The 23,248-nt window shown below is 34.9% G+C and overlaps 1 protein-coding gene across 1 annotated transcript; it reads right to left on the reverse strand.

Annotated features, from left to right (window-relative positions):
- Positions 1–21,906: 21,906 nt before the first annotated feature.
- On the reverse strand, positions 21,907–22,530 carry LOC145805719 (uncharacterized). The gene is made up of 2 exons (XM_082900902.1): positions 22,152–22,530; positions 21,907–22,082 (listed from the first exon to the last, which is right to left on the reverse strand). Exons 1-2 carry the CDS (start codon positions 22,528–22,530, stop codon positions 21,907–21,909), a joined length of 555 nt encoding a protein of 184 aa, XP_082757028.1.
- Positions 22,531–23,248: the final 718 nt, after the last annotated feature.

The raw sequence follows: 23,248 nt of genomic DNA on the forward strand, positions 1-23,248 counted from the left end.
GTCGCATGTGCATTGTTGTGCATTGCCTCGCCTCTTGACCAATCATGATTGAGGTTGGGTCCCTTGTATGTTTTGTGTGCATTGCATTTGACATTGAAATGCATACTTGACTCTTTGGCCATCATGCATCGAAATGCGTGATTGGTGGCCCGAGGGTCGAGGGCCATGCTCCCTTGAGTCCATTACATGATAGGGAGTGTGTCCATGCATACATTTGCCTAAAAATTCCATGCCAAACACTGCTTGCCCTCTGTTGCTATCAAAACTGTCTTCTGCAGGAAGTTTATGCCAATCGGCATCATCCAGTGCCGGCCGGCAATCCTTCATGGGCCGAGGGCTCCATTAACTGCCGGTGGAAATTATGTATTGCCGGTGGGCATTTCCTTCAGCCGATGATATTCTGCAGTGTGCAAGGGACCTGCCCCGGAACTTTGGCATTTTTCAGAGAAGCAAGGCAGTAAAAACAGAGGCAGCAATGGTATGGTGCGGACTTTCCGGGCGAGACGGGTTCGAGCATGCATCATTCGCGCATCCCGAGGCAGGGGCCGTGGCCACTTCTCTTCTTGCATTTATTCTGATAATTAATTAGAAATTCTGTAATAATTTATTTGTTTATTATTCGTACTGTAATATTTATTCGGACCCTCCGAGTGAGGGCAATTGTGTAATAAGTGTGCGTGAGTGTGTGTATGTCTTCCAACCCCACGTCTTTCTTCCCTTTTATTTACCAGCTTATGATGGTTAGTATTAGGACATGTTTAATTTAGCATACCTTATGTTATGCATGCGTGCATTCATCCGTTTGTTTTACATGCACCGGGCTCGGCGCATCATGCTAACTGCATCTGTATTTCAAATTCCAAACTGAATACATGTTGGTTATGCATTTTCACATGCCATGTTTAGGTTAGCCGAGCCTGTCTAGATTGCATTTTTGCATGCGATGCATTAGCCATTCTTAACATGAACTAGGACATGCATGTTTGCTAACTAGTTTATTATTTTGGCACGGAGTATGATGTAAGTATTTATGTTTTAGCATCCCGCATGCGTGTGAGTGTTGCCATGACAGTATGCATGCCATGCGGCTAAATGCTTATGTGATAAATTGTTTGAATGCCTGTGGGTGAAGGTTAGATTGTTTGAGTTGGAGAAACTCGTTGGAATCCGTATTTTAGCCTACTTGCGAGTAGCAAATTCCAAAGTGTTTTCTAAAACAAACGGATATGCAATGCTTATTTCCAAATTAGGCAATCTAGTTTATACTTGTTTGCTGCGTGCATAACATAGTAACGCTAGGCTAATAATTGGTTTACGAACACATAACGTTTTCAAAAACGGATATCATGGTTAGTAGAGGCCGATCTTCGGATCGGGCGAGAGGGGGTGCTCATAGCTGACCTTCCCCAATCGTACCCTAGCTCCTGAGCCGAGGCAACTCTGGTGATGACGGACATGTGGCCTTCGGCACCGAGTCAGGGTTTCCTAAATTCCCCATAAAAAATATTTAGGTGGCGACTCTGTATCTGGCAAAGCAGTCCATGTTTGGCACTTCTTTTCAAAAATCTGTTTCTCAAAACGATTTGTCGGATTTGGACTCTTTGGTTCAGATTAAGAACCGTGACAATTTGAGAGTCCGAGCTGTAGTGACCCCACAAATGAACAGAACGGGACTCACCCTCCCGGGGCATTCGGGGATGTCTACATTCACTCTCACTAGAAGAACTCTCAGAGCTACAACTTATAGATAATCTATAAATAAACTACAGACATAAGAGTAAGGACATGATAATCTATAAAGAAACTGCATTCAAAATAGAATAAGAGTACATGAAGGTAAAAATGGCCATTTAAAAAAAGCTACAAAGGTATAAAAGCAAAGATTTTATTAACATGAATATCCGTATAGAAAACACAAATGTAAAAGTGAATATGCAACCAATTACAATATCATATCATTTCTTCATTATCTTCAAATTGTGTCTCTATCGATGCTTCAAGAGGTCCAATAGTTTCATCAACAGTTGTTCCATCAATACCTTGCCTAACCCAACCCATGTACTCCTCACAAGTGAAAGAAGCTACATCTAACTCTTGATCACCAAATCCTTCCACTTCGTTGTGATGTAGTCCTTCATTAATAGTTAGTTGTTCTCCAAACACCTCATACAAGTCTCTCAGTTTCATCTTGAGTACAACATTCAATTTTCATCAACAGAATCATTAACATAAAAGACTTGTTATGCTTGAGATGCTAGGATGAATGGCTCATCACTGTCTTGTTTCTTCGCATATAACAAGTGATTGAAATTAAGAAGTGTAAAACCAAAATCATCCCACTTGAGTCCCTTATTGTTATCAATCCAGTTGCACATGAATAACATGTATCTATGGTCGTATAAGTAATACACTTTCGCACTTGCATAGCTAGAAGTCTTTTCCTTCACCATAGCCCCATTATTCTTAGTTTGTCTTCTCAACTCATGACTCTTAGTATGATACCTAGTACCATTAATTATATACCCATTAAATTTGGCGGCCTTTTGGTTGGGTCCCAAAGCCAAAATTTTAATCTCATCTGACAACGCTACATTTTCAGTAGCTAACAGCTCTGCAACCTATTTTTAAAAGAAAACTATCAATATTAAACATCAATTAACAACTTCAAAAATTGAATCATGAGAATTGGAAATTGGAAACATGCACTTACATGAGAATTGAACCATTTGGGAAACTCATCATTGTGACGACGATCTATATCATAATCTCTGAGACGACGATGTAACCGCTTAATAAATTCACAATGTTCCCTACACAATTAAACTATTTGTAAAATGCAAGATAATTATAGTTGGTATAAATGCATTCACGATGAGACATATCTTACTCACGATATGGGACAATCGCAATAGTGTTAAATAACACACACCAATGAGCCTATACCCATGTTGTGTTATCAAGCACAAACCCTTTTTCTTTTCCTAAAGCCTACCCTATTAATATCTCAAGATTGTCGCTAACATCACAATTCTTTAACAGTCGATGCAATTTCGACTCAACATCATGCAAGTACCTTGAGCAAAATGTCATACATTCTTTGACTAAGTATCCCAGTGCAATTGAAGCTTCAGTATGACTTCGATTACGCATGTATGATTTAAGCGTCATAAGGTACCTATAAACAAAAAGATGCATACATGACTTCCAAGTATAAACAAGCAAATATATACAAAATGGACATTGGAGTAGAATTACACACCTTTCTACAAAGTACATCCATCGATATTGCACCGGACTGGCAATTTTCACTTCCTCTGCTAGGTGAATGGGCAAGTGCTTCATTATATTGAAAAAATATGAAGGAAAAATTCTCTCAAGATGGTAAAGTATAAGAGCAAGATGATCTAGACCATCTACCTCTAGGGTTTTTGAGCACAACTGCCTGAAGAAATTGCTTAACTCAATTAATAGTTCAGCCACTTTCTTCAGTAACAAATTTCTCACTGCTATTGGAAGTATTTGTTGCATAAGTATATGGTCATCATGACTTTTCAGTCCAGATACACTACGCTATTTGAGGTTAACCCAACGAGAGATATTGGATTCATAACCATCTGGAACTTTGATATTCTTTAGAAGTATACAGAATAAACTTTTCTCTCTGTTATTCATGGCAAAACATGCAGGAGGCAAAAAATATTTGTTCCCAACCCTTTTCTGAGGATGTAGTTCCTTCCAAATTCCCATATCATGCAAATATCGACGAGTAAGTAAATTATCCTTCACTTTCCCATCAACATTTAATATCATCCACAATACATTATCACACGCGTTCTTCTCAATGTACATCACATCAAGATTGTGCAAATCAAATTATACTCCCAATATGACAGCTCAAAGAAAATACTCTTCTTCTTCCAATTATGACCCGAGTCCTCCTCATTCTCCTCCTTTTCCTTCCCTTTTCTATTTTGTTTGCTAGATTGTTGACGCTTAGAATTCAATCTAAACTTAGGCTTAGGCCCTAGTTGTCGTAACACATTAGCCCCTGATAACTGAGTTGGACATGGTTCGAATTCAAGAGTGCTATCAAAAGACGCACCAGCTTTTGAAATTTGTGACTCACATTCAACCAGTGACGATGCCCCATGTAACAAAATTTCTTGAAGTTCTTCAAATATCGAGGACGAGTATGTGTGTTACAACAAGGACAAGCTAAAGTGCTTTCTGCTCCATCCAGACAAAATTGCATAGGCAGGAAAATCATTTATAGTCCATAATTAGTTTCTGCATCATACGTGTCAACACCATTTTCCCACAATTCTTTTAATTCATCCACTACAAGGCGTAAGTAGACGTCAATGTTATTTCCAAGTGAAGAAGAACCATCAATGAGCAATGTCATCATTATATGAGGCTGCTTCATGCACAACCATGGTGGCAATTTGTATGGCATCCCAATAACTAGCCAACTGCTATGAGAGAGATTCATTGCCTTGAATGGATTGAATCCATCCACTGCTAAACCCAATCTGACGTTATGAGGCTCACTTGCAAACTTGGGATACAAATTATCAAAAATTTTCCAAACAAGAGAGTCAACGGTGTCATGACCCGACCCTAGGGCTTAGGGTTGAAATCGCAACTTACTAACTCATTCTATTTGTAGTAAATTAAACTGCGCAAGAGGAAATAAATAAAAATAATAATTAAACAGGAAACTGCTCCATTTTACTATTTTAATAAGAGAAAATACATTTATAGGGCTTTTGTTATTTTATTATTTAGTGACCGGCCCTGAGTAGAACAAAAGGGAACAAAAATATATATATATATAAAAAAAAAAAAAGAAAAAATAGTGGTTCAACATCAATCCACGTGCGGGTTCTATATAGTAAGGTTATGGGTTTCCCCTACATCTCGTCACCTGAAAGGCTAATAGCTATAAACACAGCAGAGTGAGAAATATTATGCCAAGAGTATAAGGAAATACAAAATAACCATGGATGGTTAGTTAGGCCAAAACATTTACATAACTCAATTTGGTGAATAAATCATTTAAGTGGCAGAAACTGAAATACAGAAATTATATAAATAAATAACCTTAACCACGGTACAGAACAGAACAGAGCAAAGGTCACAAAAGTGACAATCAGAACAGACGTCAATGGATCCATGACAAACAGAGGCCAATGGTTATTTAAGTCCCCCAAGGCATGGGACTCCCGTGGTGGTACTTACAAAACATAATTGTTTATAAGGTCATAGTCAAATATTCGTTAAAATTTAAACAAACAAATCCATTGGTTTCATTTTAACAAATAGAGTTTAGAAATTAATCCACGTAACTGAAATATTTCTAAAACTAAACTTGAATTAATATAACTTATAAAATATTACTTGTATAAATAAATTATGGTAAGTCAAAATATACGTAAAATATATTATGGTAGCTCAAGGTATAATATAACTCACCTTAATATTGACCCTTAGCCTTTCTTTCACTATCACAACCTTCCTACTATAAGTACCTACTTCAGTAACTTACGTGTCTCTATCTCGTTTTTTTTCCTTTTTCCTTACTTTCTTTTCTACAGATTGATCCATTCCTCCCTATAAATAGTGAGGTGAGACCACTAGCAGGCCAACACGTGGCTGATCCGAATCATCTCATAGATTGTTTCATAACTCCCCTTATTTGCTCAAAGATTTATAGTTTTCTTAATAAATATTTAAGATAATTACACTTTGGCCCAGTTTCCTAGCATAACTATATAAATAAATTAATCCCTAATTAAATTACATTTTATCGTATATCAACAGAAAATTATTTATTTATTTTACTACTACACCCACTATTATTATTATTGTTGTTATCAATAGTATTATTTATTTACTCTTGCTTTTATATTTATTTATTTACTATCTTTAACTCTAATTTGACTCAACTAGTATTATAATTTCATATTTCTGTTAATTTGGCCTCAAATAATAATCCCTAATTAATCCCATACTTGATAATCCAATGCCAAATTAGATTCTTTATTTAATAATATATTATCCAAATTAGATTTTGTATTTATTATTATTTATTTAATAGTATATTATCACATACATTCACAATTATATATAACTATAAGTATTTATGTGGTATTTATTTAAATGTTCAGGGTGTCACATTTCTCCCCTCCTAAATAGAAGTTTGTCCCCAAACTTGACGTACCTTAATTTTTGAAGAGGTGTGGATACTTGGCTCGCATTTGACTTTCTGTTTCCCACATACCTTCTTTGATACGATGATTTCGCCATAAGATCTTTACCAGCGGTATGGTCTTGTTTCGGAGAATTTGATCACAACGATCGAGAATCTACACTGGTTGCTCTTCATAAGAGAGATCCTCCTGAACTTCCAGATCCTCGTAATCAACAACATGCTCTGGATCTCAAAGGTACCGCCGAAGCACTGAAACGTGAAACACATTGTGGACATTGGATAGTTCAGGTGGTAGTGAAAGGCGATAGGCTACAGGACCAATCCTTTCTAGTATCTCGAATGGCCCGATGTAACGTAGGTTTAACTTTCCTCGCTTTCCAAATTGGATCACTCATCTTGTTGATGAGATCTTGAGGAACAGATGATCCCCTACTTGAAATTCCAAGTCCCATCTCCGAGTATCTGCATAACTTTTCTGGCGGCTCTGAGCAGTGCGAATTCATTGTTGGATGAGTTGGATTTTCTCACTGGTGACTTGCACGATCTCAAGACCTAACCATTTCCTGTCCTCGGCTTCCGTCCAACACAGAGGTGATCGACATCTCCTTCCATATAGAGCTTCGTACGGTGCCATTCCAATGCTTGCTTGGTAGCTGTTGTTATAAGCGAATTCCACTAAAGGTAAGTGCTCATCCCAGTTACCTTTGAGGTCCAACACACACACACGTAACATGTCTTCCAACGTCCGGATTGTTCTTTCGGATTGTCCATCAGTTTGTGGATGATAAGCCGTGCTAAACTTCAGTGTAGTCTCCAAAGCTTCTTGCAATTTGTTCCAGAAGTGAGACACGAAGCGAGGGTCTCGGTCGAACACAATCGAAACTGGGATACCATGCAAATGAATAATTTCCTTGACATATAAAGTGGCAAACTTATTAAGGGAGTACATGATTTTGATTGGTAGAAAATGCGCTGACTTCGTTAATCGGTCTACTATAACCCATATTGCATCATTCTTCGAAATTGACTATGGTAGCCCGACCAAGAAGTCCATCGTGATGAGCTCTTATTTCCATTTAGGAATAGAGAGTGGTTGCAGCAGTCCTGCAGATCTCTGATGTTTTACTTTAACAAGCTGACAATGTAGACATTTAGAAACCTGGCTTGCTGTGTCTCTTTTCATTCCAGTCCACCAGTAGTGTTCCTTCAGATCATGGTACATCTTTGTGTTGCCAGGGTGGGCTGCAAATCTCGAGCTATGAGCTTCCTCCAATATCTTCTTTTTCAGTTTTGGGATGTCGGGTATGCAAATTCGATTTCGAAATTTCAGTATCCCATTGCTTATAGTGAAATCAGGGTCAGGCATATTTCTTTTTTCCTCATACTTTTTCTTTAAAAGTTTATCTTCCCATTAGCGCGCTTTAATTACTTTAATCAATGTAGGCTCCACAGTTACGTTGGCGAGCAACCCATTGATCTTGCGAAAAATGAGAGTACATGCCAAACTTCTATTCGTCTTTCAGCTCAATGCATCTGCCACCACGCTAGCTTTGCCTGGATGGTGATGGATCTCTACATCATAGTCTTTCATAAATTCTAGCCACCACTGTTGCCTCATATTCAATTCTTTCTGTGTGAACAGATATTTAAGGCTCTTGTGATCAGTGTAAATCTCGCAGGTTGCACCGTAAAGATAATGGTGCCAGATTTTGAGAGCAAAGATTACCGCAGCCAATTCCAAATCATGAGTCGGGTAATTCTTCTCGTGAGTCTTTAATTGTCGCGACGCATAAGCAATAACTTTTCCATTTTGCAAAAGAACGCAACCCAAACCATTGTATGAGGCATCACTATAGATTACGAACCCATCTACTCCTGTAGGGAGTGCTAGTATAGGGGCTAATACAAGTCGATTTTTTAATTCTTGAAAGCAACACTTATGTTTATCAGTCCATTCGAAGGGTGTATTCTTCTGAGTTAGCTAGGTCAATGGTGATGCTAACTTGGAGAAATCTTGCACGAAGCGTTGATAATAGCCAGCTAGACCTAAGAAACTTCAGATTTTTGACACATTAGTAGATCGTGGCCAATCCACGATTACTGTAACTTTTTGGGGGTCAACCGAGATGCCATCTTTGTTAATGACGTGATTGAGAAAGTGTACACTAGTGATCCAGAATTCGTATTTCTTCAACTTGGCATAAAGTTTATGATCATGTAGAACCGTTCACAAGTGCTGCTCATGGGCCTCTGGTGACTTGGAGTATATGAGGATGTCGTCAATGAAGACGATGACGAACTCATCAAGATAGGGTTTGAATACTTGGTTCATGAGGTCCATGAAGGCTGCTAAGGCATTTGTGACGCCAAAAGGCATGACAAGAAACTCGTAGTGCCCGTAACGGGTTCTGAAGGTAGTCTTTTCGATGCTTTCCGTTTTGAATTTTAACTGATGGTAGCCAGAACGCAAGTCGATTTTGGAGAATACTTGGGCACCTTGAAGTTGATCGAACAAGTCATCAATTCACAACAGAGGGTACCGATTCTTGATGGTGACCTTGTTCAACTCCCGGTAATCGATGCATAATCTCATTATGCCATCATTTTTCTTCACGAACAATACTGGAGCTCCCCAGGGTGAGGTACTAGGTCGAATGAAACCTTTGTCCAATAGTTCCTGGAGTTGAGTCTTCAGCTCTTTCAATTCTGTCATTGACATGCGATAAGGAGCTTTTGATATTGGTTGTGTGCTAGGTTGGATTTCAATAATGAATTCGATTTCCCGATCAACTGGGATACCAGGTAGATCTTCAAGAAAAACATCCGGGAACTCTCGTACTACGGGGATCACATCCACGGTGGGGGCCTCTTTTTGTGTATCGATCACATAACAAATATAACTACCACAACCCTCTCTTAGAAGTCATTGGGCTGTCATGGAGGATATAATACAGGGAGGGTTAGAGACTCCAATCCCATCAAAGACAAGTTTGGGTTGGTTTGGTAACCTGAGGAAGACTTTTTTGGCTTTACAATAATAGAGGCATGGTTAGCAGCCAACCAATCCATACCTATGATCACATCTAAGAATATAGCACAAGATCTGTACACATTTGTACTAAAAGCAGACTTACCAGAAAGAAAAGACACAGACAACATATATCCTAATGATTCGGGTGTTGATGCCAACTTGGCAGCAAAGTGTCGTGCAACAAAAGAATGAGTTGACCTAGAGTCAATGAGGACATGAGCTAAATGACCACAGACAGAAAGTGTACCTGACACAACGTTTTCAATAACTTTTGATTTTCCAGGTATCAAGGCGAAAGCCATCCTTGGCCTTTTTGGTCCTTCCTCTCTCCTCCAAGTCCTGCGGGTTTTCTGACTGGGCCAGAAGGGCTGGCTGTAGGATTAGTCAGCTTTGGACAATCCCTCAGCAAGTGGCCAAGTTGACCGCATTTAAAACATGCTCCCGTGTCTCGATGGCATTGTCCCCAATGAGCCTTCCCACAAGTGGGACAAATTGGAACAGTGCCACCTCGAGGGTTGGTAAGACCTTGATGGCCTGAACTGGTTATGCCCGTATTCATCTTTTTGGGAGGCGCAACACCGGGTCTTCTGTTGTCTCTTTCCCAGAATCGCTTCTTATGGCTTGGTTCCCCGGAACGTGAGGCTTTAATCCCTTTTTCAGCAATGTATGCCCGGTCTACCACTTCTGCATAGGTTGGCGATTTTAAGACCTCGAGCCTGTCTTTAATTTCAGCATCCAATTCTACTTCGAATTTTCTTGCTTTTCGAGTTTCGATGGGGATGACATATGTTGCAAACCGAGCGAGTTGTGTGAACTTGCTCTCGTATTCGGCCACCGTCATGGTTCCTTGCTTTAGATGTATGAATTCGGATGCCTTCTGCTCCCATAATGAATCTGGAGAGTATTTTCATAGAATACTTCCAAGAATCTTACCCAAGTCGTAATTTCTTCTTTGGCCAAAGTGAGAAGCCACCATTCCTGTGCATTGTCTTTGAAAGTGAAAGTGGCAAAAGTTACCTTTTGTCTTTCGGCGCAGGGTAGGGCGCGAAAAATCTTTTCCATGTCTTTCACCCAAGCGTCTACTACTATTAGGTCTAGGCCGCCGGTAAATGTGGTGGGTTTCAAATCCTGGAACTGTTTTATGGTAACCGGCTCTTCTTGCCGTTCCGGCATCCCATTATTGATGTTAGTTTGCAAGGTTTGCAAAAAGCTAGTAACCCCTCTTTCCATTATTCTTTTCATCGATTCAGTGCCACTGGCTGATGACTCACTTCCATTACCATTATTAGCCATTCTACAAGGTAATAAACGAGGCATTACATTCACATCGCAGCATATATATAAGCATGTATAGCGCAATCTATATTTATATAAAATGCCAACTTTACATTTTTTTACAATTCATATACATCAGTCAGAATATGTTAGTGTCCCATCCCTGTGGGAACAAAAACAAAAAGACAACAAAAAAGGGATTAGAACACATCATGGTCAGCATACAAAAAGATTTTTCTTCTACCCAAATCTAGAGTGGTGGGTCAAATGAGCCGAAAACCCATGGGAAATAGTGCTGCCCACCTCAACTAGACTACACCAAAACACATCCACGTTGTCTGGACTGTGAAAATTGAGACGGACTGTATATATCCCAAGAATGCTCGGTCGACAATCCAGCCGGGTGTCTCAATATATGACAAGTCATTATTAAAGTCAACATTTTGAATATTAATTATCTCTAGCGGGTTAGGGACTGTGGTGAAAATATAGTCCTCAGGGTACATGTTCCCCCTTCTGGCCACAAAATCTAGGGTGGTAGAGGGCCTATGATATAGTGCGGGCGGTCATGTCCCGAGGCAACGCCAAGGACACGAGTGGGTCCAAGGAAACGTCTGCGTGTATCGGCACGACTTTGCCTCCACAGTAAATGTGGGACATCGGTAGAGTCAGCCTGGATATAAACTGGCCGACCCATCAACTGGGCAAAGCCTAGGTGCAGTCCTCAGAATCTCCCCAACCCTTAGGTGAGGCGAGGGCGGGGTCCTCTGCTAGAATCTCATCTAAATTAATGGCCTCGAGCTCATCCCAAAATGCATTATCAAGATTAATCTCTGACATTCCTACAACACCAGAATAAACGTGAGATTTTATACAAAATGACTAACGTTGCAGGTAAATATTTATTATTTTTTTTTATCTTATTTTATTTTGTTTTGTTTATTTAGCTGTATATTTTTATTTATAGATTTATTTATAACTTTTCGAACTTCCTGATCAAATTAAAATAGAATTTTTTTTCTTTTTGAACCTTTGCTCTGATACCACCTTTGTCACGACCCGACCCCAAGGTTTAGGGTTGGAATCGCAACTTACTAACTCATTCTATTTGTAGTAAATTAAACTACGCAAGCGGAAATAAATAAAAATAATAATTAAACTGGAAACTACTCCATTTTACTATATTAATAAGAGAAAATACATTTATAGGGCTTTTGTTATTTTATTATTTAGTGACCGGCCCCAAGTAGAACAAAAGGGAGCAAAAAAAATATTTAAAAAAAAAAAGACAAAATAGTGGTTCAACATCAATCCATGTGCGGGTTCCATTTCGTGAGGTTATGGGTTTCCCCCACATCTCGTCACCTGAAAGGGTCACAGCTATAAACACACAGCAAAGTGAGAAATATTATGCCAAGAGTATAGAGAAATACAAAATAATCGTGGATGGCTAGTTAGGCCAAAACATTTACATAACTCAATTTGGTGAATAAATCATTTAAGTGGCAGAAGCTAAAATACATAAATTATATAAATAAATAACCATAACCACAGTACAGAACATAACAGAACAGAAGTCATAGAAGTGACAATCAGAATAGAGGTCAATGAATCCATGACAAATAAAGGACCACAAAGTGGCCAAACAAAGGCCAATGATTATTTAGATCCCCGAAGACATGGGACTCCCGTAGTGGTACTTACAAAATATAATTATTTATAAGGTCATAGTCAAATATTCTTTAAAATTTAAACAAACATATCCATGGGTTTCATTTTAGCAAATAGAGTTTAGAAATTAATCCACATAACTGAAATATATCTAAAACTTAACTTCAATTAATATAACTTATAAAATATATTATGGTAGCTCAAGGTATAATATAACTCACCTTAATATTAACCCTTAGCCTTTCTTTTACTATCACAACCTTCCTACCATAAATACCTACTTTAGTAACTTACGTGCCTCTGCCTCGTTTTTTTTCCTTTTTTTCTACAGATTGATCCATTCCTCCCTATATAGGGAGGTGAGACCACTAGCAGGCCAACACGTGGCCAATCCGAATCATCTCACAGATTGTTTCATAACTCCCCTTATTTGGTCATAGATTTATAGTTATCTTAATAAATATTTAAGATAATTACACTTTGACCCAGTTTCCTAGCATAACTATATAAATAAATTAATCCATAATTAAATTACACTTTATCGTATACCAACAAAAAATTAATTATTTATTTTACTACCACACCCACTATTATTATTATTATTATTATTGTTGTTGTTATTGTTATCAATATTATTATTTATTTACTCTTACTTTTATATTTATTTATTTTCTATCTTTAACTAAGAGTGTAATAATGGTCCGGGCCGGCCCATTCGGGCTTTGTGGACTCGCGATTTTTTAGCGGGCCGGGTCAGCCCATGGGCTAAAATGTGGGGCCCAGGCCCAAGCCCACTCATAATAGGGCTAGGGCCTTGGCCCATGGGCCTGGGCCTAGTCGGGCTTTTTTTTTTAATAATAGAAATAAAAAATTTAAAAAAAATTATACTAAAGTATTTTAATTACGATTAATGAGATATTTTGTTTGGTTATGTAATGTTTTATAGTGATATTTAAATTTAATTATATATGACTTATGTTTTTTTAATTGTGAACTTATAACTAAAAAAGTATGCAATTATGTAATTTTTTTTCTTTCGAAATGAATAATTTTATATATATGAAATTGAAACTTTCAATATTACAATATTAAATTATTTATATAACATTTATTGAATGAATAATTTTTATTTCAAAATAAAATAAAATATTACAAAAATTGATATTATTAAATAAATTAGGTGTAGATTACTGATGATGGTATAGCAATTGCATCACTATAGGTCAAGTACATCCCAACTAGGTTGGCACCTACTAACCTACCAATCATTTGCATTATACTCCACCTCAATAATCTAATACAAAAAAAAACAAAAAAAAAAAACAAAAACCAAGAAAAAACGAAATGAAATGAAATAGTAAAAAATAAATTGTTGATCAATCATCGGAGGAGATAGACATTTCAGTCGCGTTGCCTGATAATATGTCATCCAAATCATATTGAATTCGCTCCTTTTCACTAAAATTTTGTCTTCTTGTAAGCGCGTGTATATGATCGCTGGATATCATCAATGCCTCAACCATTTCAGGTGAAAGCCTGCTCCTGTAGTCACTCAGCACCCGCCCACCTGCACTAAAAGTTGTTTCTGAAGCAACTATAGAAATAGGAACGGTTAGTATATCACAGGCCATCTGTGAAAGCACAGGCCACATAGATTCATTTTGTTTCCACCATTCCAAAATGTCAAAATTATCGGAATCATCCACTGACGGGCTTTCCAAATAACGTTGCAGTTCAGAACTACTTACACTTGTATGTTAAGATATTCTTCTACTTTTTATTGCTGTGAAAATACTTAATCTCCCGCCTCGAGATTGTTGGACTGCTAGTGTAGTGTGTGTAGGTGTATTTATAGATGCAGATGCAGATGCAGATGCAGCTGCCTTGTATTCTTGAAATAATCTGTTGCATGTTTGCATAATAGGGGCAAACTGTATTTGATCATCGAAAATACGCTCTAAAAATTCTTGTAAACCAACTTCTTTACACCTAGGATCAATTATTATAGCTAAACCTAATATATGAGGCAAATGATGAAAATATTTATCAAATTTTTCTTTTATTGAAGTAATAATGGTTACATAAAGTTCATTACCCATATATTTTATGAAAACTTTATTTATTTCTGCTAGCATATGTAAAACAAATGGTGAAGTAGGAATATATATATATATATATATAAGAAAATAATTTTGTTGAAGTATCGAAAACTTTTTAAAAAATCTTTATACAAGGTTACTTGGCGCCAATTAAGTTCAGTGGGTGTCAGTACTCCTCCTATTGATGTTGTTGCAAAAAATAAATCTATTGTTCTTCTTTGTTTACAAGCTATTTTTAACATATTATATGTTGAATTCCACATACTATCTACATCTAAAATTAATTTTTTAAATGACATATTTTTTCGTTGACAAATTTTTCTATATTCTGAAATTCGATTACCAGAAGACATAATAGTAACAACTGCATTTTTTATTACAAGTACAAAAGTTTCGTATACATGCATAGCTTCTTTAACAAACAAATTTAAAATATGGGCACAACAACGAACATGAAATAAATCATCATCAACAAGTAATTGTAAAGTTGATTTTAAATGGGCTACAGTTTGATTATAATATGATGCATTATCTAAACTAATCGTAAATATTTTATTTTGTAAAGCCCACTCATATAATACATTTCTTATTTCTACACCAAGCGAATGACCAGTGTATGGAAGTTCAATTAATTTAAATGAAATAATTCTTTTATTTAATTTCCAATCATTATCAATAAAATGTGCAGTGATACATTAATATTCAAAACCATTATTTGACCATAGATCAGATGTTAAACAAACTCTTCCATTCAAATTTTTAAAGATATCAAATAATTCACTTTTAATATCCTCAAATTTCTTTAAAATCCTGTTTCTAGTAGTATTTCTTGAAAAACTTTGATATTGCGGTGCAAAACTTTCGTGAATCATTTCGGTAAAATCAGGACATTCACTAATACTAAAAAGTTGTTCTTTTTTAATAATATAATCAATTACAGAATTTTGTGCACATATAGGATCATATGAAAATGTTTGCAAATTACCAGTTGATGAATCCCCTAATTGCATTTGACTTCAAATATCAGGTTGTTTACTTTGTAAATGTTTGTCAGAATACCTTTTTAAATGACTAGTAACCCCTGCAGATGCAGCACTAAGTAAACGTGCACAATATTTACATTTTGCTTTAAATGTGATTGTGCTATCAGGATTATTCATAGATATTTTTTCAAAATGTTCCCAAACACTACTACTTCTGCTCCTAGATGATGATGCAACTGTTAGAACAGGGATATTAGAAGGAGAATCAACAGATTCATGTGGTGTAGCATATGTATCAACATCGACATAAATATTAGACATATTAGGATCCATAGTAATGCAAGTAAAACAATATATAAGAATTAACAATTAATTTAAATAATGTGTAAATTCAATCAGTAAAAAATAATAATTAATATATGTACATAAATTTAATTAAACTAATTAATGTTATCGACTGGCGAATGCGATATAGAAATTTTCTTCTTCTACTAAAAGTTTCTTGTTGCACAATTGCAATAGCTACTTAGGGATGGCACTTCAAAATTAATTGAGAGTTGAGAGAGATTGAGAGAGTTGAAGAGAGAAAGAGAATAATTTGTTGTAAAATATATTTTGAAAACTAAAATGTATTTATACTAGTTTAAAATCTATCTATTTGAATTATTATGACCATTTTATATATATCCGTTTGAGTTTGCAACGGCTCAAAATTGAGGCTAGGCTAGAAAACGGTTGCCTCCTTCTCGGGAAACCATTTGGTCGGTGCTCTTTGGCCAGTTAGGAGCCATCACGGGTCCCGTTTTGCTAATCGGAACCGTTCAATGTGTACAACTCGTCGAGTATTATATGTTTATAAAAAATCACGTTGATCGGATATCTGTAACTATTTGATCGGATTAATTTTTTTTGTAAACCATTAACTGTAACACCATGCATTTTTATACCAAATTGATTTGATCATGTAGTTAGCGATATCCGATTAACGTGATTTTTTACAGGCATGTAGTAATGGAAGAGTTCTACACATTGAACGGTTCGGATTATAAAAATGGGACTCGTGGTGAGCCCCCACAAGCCCAGTATTACCTTCCAACTTAGTATATATATATATATATTTTTTTTCTTTCACGTGAGCTTAGGACCTTAGGTGTACTTTCTCATATATATTATTAGGTGCACTTTCTCACTTTCCAGCCACACACACAGATTGTGCTGCTGTGCACACAGTGATATATCATATCATCATTTTCCATTAAATAATTCATAATTTGATTTTAATTTAATAAATTATTATTAATTTTTGTTTTATTTTTAAATTATTAATGTTATTTATTTAATTATATTAACTTTTATTTAATTTTTTAATTTTTTTTATGTTTTTATTTTTATAGGATCAATCTTTTTATTTTTTTAATTTTTTAATTTTTTTATTTTTATAAGATCAATTATTTTATTTTTTTATTTTTATAAGATCAATTATTTTATTTTTTTATTTTTATAAGATCAATTATTTTATTTTTTTATTTTTATAAGATCAATCTTTTTATTTTTTTATTTTTATAAGATCAATCTTTTTATTTTTTTTTATTTTTATAAGATCAATTATTTTATTTTTTTATTTTTATAAGATCAATCTTTTTATTTTTTTATTTTTATAAGATCAATCTTTTTATTTATTTATTTTAATTATTTAACTATTGTAAGTTGTTTTTTATTTTTATTTTTTGAAATTTGTCGAGCCGGGCTAACAGGCCGGACCGGGCCCCAAAATGGAAGGCCCAGGCCCAAGGTACTGGGCTCTGGCTCGGGCCCGGGCCCGGGCTTAACCGAGCCGAAACGGGCCAGGCCCGCCGCGGGCTTCAGGCGGGCTTCGGGCCGCCCACGGGTCTCAGGCCATTTTTACACCCCTGTCTTTAACTCTAATTTGACTCAACTAGTATTATAATTCTATATTTCTGTTAATTTGGCCCCAAATAATAATCCCTAATTAATCTCATACTTGATAATCCAATGTCAAATTAGATTCTTTATTTAATAATATATTATCTAAATTAGATTCTGTATTTTTTATTATATATTTAATAGTACATTATCACATACATTCACAATTATATATAACTATAAGTATTTATGTGGTATTTAATTAAACGTTCAGGGTGTCACAAGCGGGATGTCTCATTTTGTCGTCATCAATTTGGCCCTCTGCATGTCGTCATCTATTCACTTTATATATAGTATAGATAAAAATAATAATAACCAGTGGTTTGCACACGCGATATGTGTGCAAATGAAGTAAAAATAAAAATAAATAATAAATTAGAAAGATTTAGGCAGCGTTTGTTAGAGTTTTACAATTATGATTTGAATGTGGAGTTATATTTTGAGTTTATGAGTTTTTGAATTATGATTTGAAAAAAGAAAATTTGTTTGGTTATGAGTTTTGAAAAGATATTTGAATTAAGTTTTGAATTTTTGAAGTGAATTTTTATATTAGAAAAGTTGTTTGATTCAAAAACTTATAACTCATAACTAAACATACAACTAAAAATTCTATTCAAAGCTCGCAACCAAACTCTTTTTAAAATTCAATTCAAAAAATAATTATTGATAAAAATAATTTTTTATTTAAAAATTCTGAAAATATTTTTATGTAAAATATAAAAAATATATTATTTTTGGTTTAAAAAAATCAAAAACAAATTCCCTTTTTTTTTTTTCAAATAACAAGTGTCAATTGCCCACCAAAAAAAAAAAACACTATTCCGATCAACTGGCCGGACATCCATAAGGATGACTGGGTAGACCCAATTCGCTCTTTTCAAAATTTAAAATTTAAAAAACTTTCTGCTCTCCAAACATGATCTAAAATGAGTTTTGGAATGTGACATTGGAATCAATTTTTGAAAACTTAAACCAAATAATGCATTGAAAAATGCACTGAAATTATATTTCCAGAACTGCTCCAAACATAGCCTTAGAGTATATGTGTTATTCAAGTGAAATAGCTTTTTTCCTAAACTTAAAGTTAAGGTTTGTGCACTTCTATATACAACTTTTTTGTTTTAAATAGAGAAATAAAATACACGTGGCATAAGGAAATGAAAGTAAACACTTGGACACTAAATTCAACGTTCGCTTAATATAATAGCATAGAAGATACTGATACTAATAATAACAATAATGATACAAATATAGATATGTAGATAGTATAGATGAGTTTACTTTCTCTGTAATAATTGCTCTTTTAACTTTTTTTATGAAAATAAGAATATTTTTAAGAGAAAATTGCCGATAAATCTAATCTAAAAATTGTGCAAGGCATGAGCTTCACTAAATAATTATTTTTGGTGAGAATGACACGCTGTGTGAAATGTTGGGATGAGAGGCCCATTGTGTTGTTTTCAAGAACATTTTGTTCTCAATTTTACCTTTTAATTATATCTGTGTAAAACTCCTATCTGTTACAATTTTTATCTGTGTAAATTTTCTATCAGTCTAATTTCTATCTGTTGAAATTTTATTTGTTGAAAATTTTTCTTATCTGTTAAAATTCACACATTTTTCTCATCCGTTAAAATTCATCCGGCTTTGTTTTTCTTATCTGTTTAATATTTTTTAAATCTTATTTTTATCTATCCAAATCTTATCTGTCCAAATTTTTGTAGGCAACCAAACAAGCCATCCAAAAACACACCTCTAACAACTCTATTCAAACTTGTATTCCATCATCACCTCAGAACCCTCTCTCTCAAATAATAAAAACAAAATTGAGAACTTTATTCCAAAAAATCCAAACAAGCTAATCCAGGTTCTATTTGGTTGCCCAGAAAATGTAGCTGAAAAGATAATCAAACATTAATTGAGAACTTTATTCAAAAAAATCCAAACAAGAAACCTATATTCCTTACATCCTCCATCATCCACATCCTTCTCCTTCATACACACCCCAGCCACCCCAATCACCAACCGCTCCACCACCTCCAAGAACTGCACCGCCAAGCTATACGCAACAAAACATCCAAAATCAACGGAATCTGATGAACTCGACATAACTTCCGGCGACCAAACTCAAATCGAAACTCGTATAGCATGCCAACTGAAAGTTTGCGGAAAAATAATTTATTTTAAAAAATACTTTTCAAAGAAACACCACCTGATTACACAATCTAAAATACCTCAATTTGAGCGTGTTGTTGATAATACCTCACCAAGCGATCCAAGTGTCTCGCCTCCAAAGTGATTCACCTTGCACCCTCTTTGATTTATTTTTGTGTATATATTTTCTACAGACCTTAAAAATTCTGATGGCCAATTTTTGTATCAAATACATCCAATATATATACACAACACATGATAGAGTTTGCATGTAGGTGGGATCCTTAGGGATCTCTATCGTTTAGTTGTGGGGATAAAATAAAAGATGTATCTTTTATCCTAAATATACAGGATACAACTTATCCAATTTTTCATTAATTATCTTTTAAACAAATAATATAGAACTTCCACTAATTGCAATAATGTCCATCAACACATTACAATTAAACCCCTAAAAGTAGAGAATTACAAGTGAGGCCCTTTCTTACAATTAATCACAAATTTCCTTCCACCAAACTATATTCTACATGAGCTATTAGGTATGGACAAATGTATCACTATCAAAAGCCCTAACTCATGTAACTGAATTCTAAATTTTTCTTCTTCTAATTGGACCCTAAAAGCATTTTCCAAAAATAGTATTTTTACAATTATATATGTATAAAATATTTTTACGAAAAAGTAACTGGCTGGTTTTCTTTTGGTCTAATGTTAATAGGAAAAATTGCTTGAATATACTTTCTCACTTTGAGAATGGTGGATTCCATATTAAACACCTATATAAATCAATTACCACTCACATAACCCAACATGTCAGTGTATAGCCTTTGATTCAGCGTCACCGATTGACAATGTCAAAGTTAAATGAATAGTTAATTAATTTATACAAGTCTCTCGGGTCAAAGGAAAATAAGTGTATTGTAATAGAACTACCTTTTAAACTGACAGTGATCATTCCATAAGTGTTCTCTAAACCGATCATGTTCAGTGCATGTACTTATTGCATAACACCCACCCATTTGCCTAAGGTCACTACCTCAATGATAGAGTTAATCATTCTATCATATAGTAGCAAAACAGGTGTAGGCCATAGTAGTGTGACGCTCAATCAACACCCATAGCCTAGAACATTAATTGGGTCTACAAGGCACCGAAAAATCATAACTCCCAGCTTTTGGTTCATTAACCATTAGCATGTTTTTCTACAATGTTACCCAAGGGACCTTATGTTCACATCATATGTAACATTAAATATAACATTACCCATAATAACATACAAAATGCAAAATATAAAATGCCAAGCAATTTATATAATCAATTAATAAAGTCAATAAATTGGTTTTTGACGGCACAAATGCTAACATTCTCCCACTGTCAATCAAAACCAATTACACATGTATTTAATACCATTCTCTTTTAAATAATTTCAAAAATTATCTAAAAGGTATTCTCCCCACGATTTGATCGAAGAGCGTTGATACTTTTTCCAAGTTGCTACGAAATTCCTTGAACTCTTAAAAGGATTCAGACTTATGTTTCATTAGGTACAAATAATCATACCTAGAATAATCATCGGTGAATGTAATGAAATGGTAAAAATCACCTCTTGCTATGCGATTTATTGGACCACAAACATCTGTGTGTATTAATTCCAAAACTTCTGTGGCTCTAATTCCTTTTCCCAAAAATGGAATTTTAGACATTTTTCCTTGCAAGCAGGGCTCACAAATTGGATAAGGCTCAATTTTCAAAAAAAAAAATTCTAAAGGCCCATCTTTAACCAATCTATTTAGACATTCTAAATTGATATGGCCAAGTTTCAGGTGCCACATGTAAGTTTGATTAACCTCCATTTTTCTTTTAAGGGGTAACATACCGGTGGATGTATCATTCTCAACACAATTAATGGAATTATCAATAGGACTAATAAAGTAAAGACCATCTATTAAAATGCCAGAAACAACAAATTTATTATTGTGCTTAATAACAACTTTTGAAGAAAAGGAAAAACAATATCCCAACGAAATTAACTTTGAAACAGGAATTAAATTTCTACGGATCTCTAGCACAAATAGACAATCTTCTAAAACTAGAGTTCTATTAAATGATAATTCCAAATAAAAAATTCCTATGGAAACTGCAGCAACTGTTGCACTTGTTCCCAACTTTATTAGCATCTCTCATTCATTAAGCCTTCAGGTCTCCTTGAACCCCTGCAACATATTGCAAATATGTGAAGTCGCACTAGAGTCTACACACCAAGCATTAGGAGGACCAATCAATAAATTGGTTTCAATAACAAACAGATTCAACATACCTTCTGAAGGTTTGTCCTTTTTCAGTGTTGCCAAATACTGACAGCAGTTTCTCTTCCAATGGCCAGGCTTTCCACAATGGAAACAATTTCCTTTGCTTTTCTTCTTATCTATGCCCTTTTTAAAAACACCAAGTGTTTTTCCAGAGAATTTGGAGCCCATAGGTTTCTTATTAAAATTGTTCTTGCCCTTAGGCTTGAATTTTCTAGGACTTTCCTTCTCACCCATCATCAGTGGGTTGGCTCTTTTTAATAAGATCTTCTGCTGCTTGCAACATATTGAGCAGCTCTGATGGTGCTACAATCATCTTATTCATATTGTAATTCAAAATAAATTGATTATAAGAATCTGGTAAAGATGAAAGTATCGCATCAATTTTAGTTTCACCATCAATATCTGCATCCAAAGTTTCCAATATGTTAATGAAAGATATCATTTTTAGAACATGTTCCCGTACTGGAGTACCTTCCACCATTTTGGTGGACATCAAACCTTTCATGGTTGTTTGGCGTGCACTTCTGTTTTGTTCTCCAAACATTTCTTTCAAGTTAATCATCATGTCTTTTGCAGTAGGAACACCCTTATGCTGCTTTTGCAGCACATTGGTCATTGAGGCCAATATGTAGCATTTTGCAACATCATCCGCCTCATGCCACTTCCTAACAGTCTCACGTTGTTCATCAGTGGCATCCGCCTCAGGAAACGCAGGTGGATCAGTGGTTAGGACATGGTTCAGTTTTTCAGCAGTGAGGACAATTGTTAAATTTCTCTTCCAGTCCACGTAGTTTGATCCAGTCAAACGATTATCATCAAGAATTTTGGACAAAGGATTAAAGTTGGTCATTTTTTTTTTAACTATATATGTTAAAAATTAAAACATGTGTCAGAAGAATATAAGTATTGCATTGTATATATAAATCCATAGGATGCGGGATTTTGAATCTACTATGGTAATGCTCACTAGAATTTCCATTCAAGCAATTTATAAACCCCCAAATATAACACTTATATTTAAAATATTCATAGTGAGCATTGGGAAACCAATCCTGCATGTACAAAAATTTCTTTTGAAATAAGTGAACATACCTTGAATGGGTGGGTAGCTACTACCCATCATAATATCATCTCATGTTATCATTTTTATTTTTCTTTTAGAAAAATTAAATTTATTTATGACTCCCAATTTTTCTTTTGGCCTCCAAATCAACTCATATGACACCTTTTGGTTACCATATAGTATTTGTCTAAGTGCAAACCATTGTCTAGATACATAGCATGAACATGTAAGATTATGCCTTCATTTCAGCCAACACTCCCACTAGTCACACTTATACTTTTTACAAAATAAATAAAACAAACTAATTAATTAAAACCCAACTGACCCTTTTGGTATCATTTGAATCTCAATTAATCAGAATTTTTATTTACCAACAATGGAGGTCCATAGGCATTATTTTTCTTAAAATAATCCTATTTAACACTTAATTATTAAAATGGGGTACCAATAACATTTATAACTAATTTATCCCCATAAATTAGCAAATTAATTTTAATGTTATCAT

Source organism: Camellia sinensis, chromosome 13 (genome assembly GCF_055761805.1).
Source record: "Camellia sinensis isolate YWXY chromosome 13, ASM5576180v1, whole genome shotgun sequence".
NCBI lineage: Eukaryota > Viridiplantae > Streptophyta > Magnoliopsida > Ericales > Theaceae > Camellia > Camellia sinensis.

Bases quoted from the DNA above. Each gene is read 5' to 3' on its own strand.
- LOC145805719 (XM_082900902.1), bottom strand. From the start codon at position 22,530: ATGACCAACTTTAATCCTTTGTCCAAAATTCTTGATGATAATCGTTTG. The intron at 22,083-22,151 runs GTACTCCAGTAC...CTTTGGATGCAG, and splicing joins GTCCACCAAAATGGTGGAAG to ATATTGATGGTGAAACTAAA.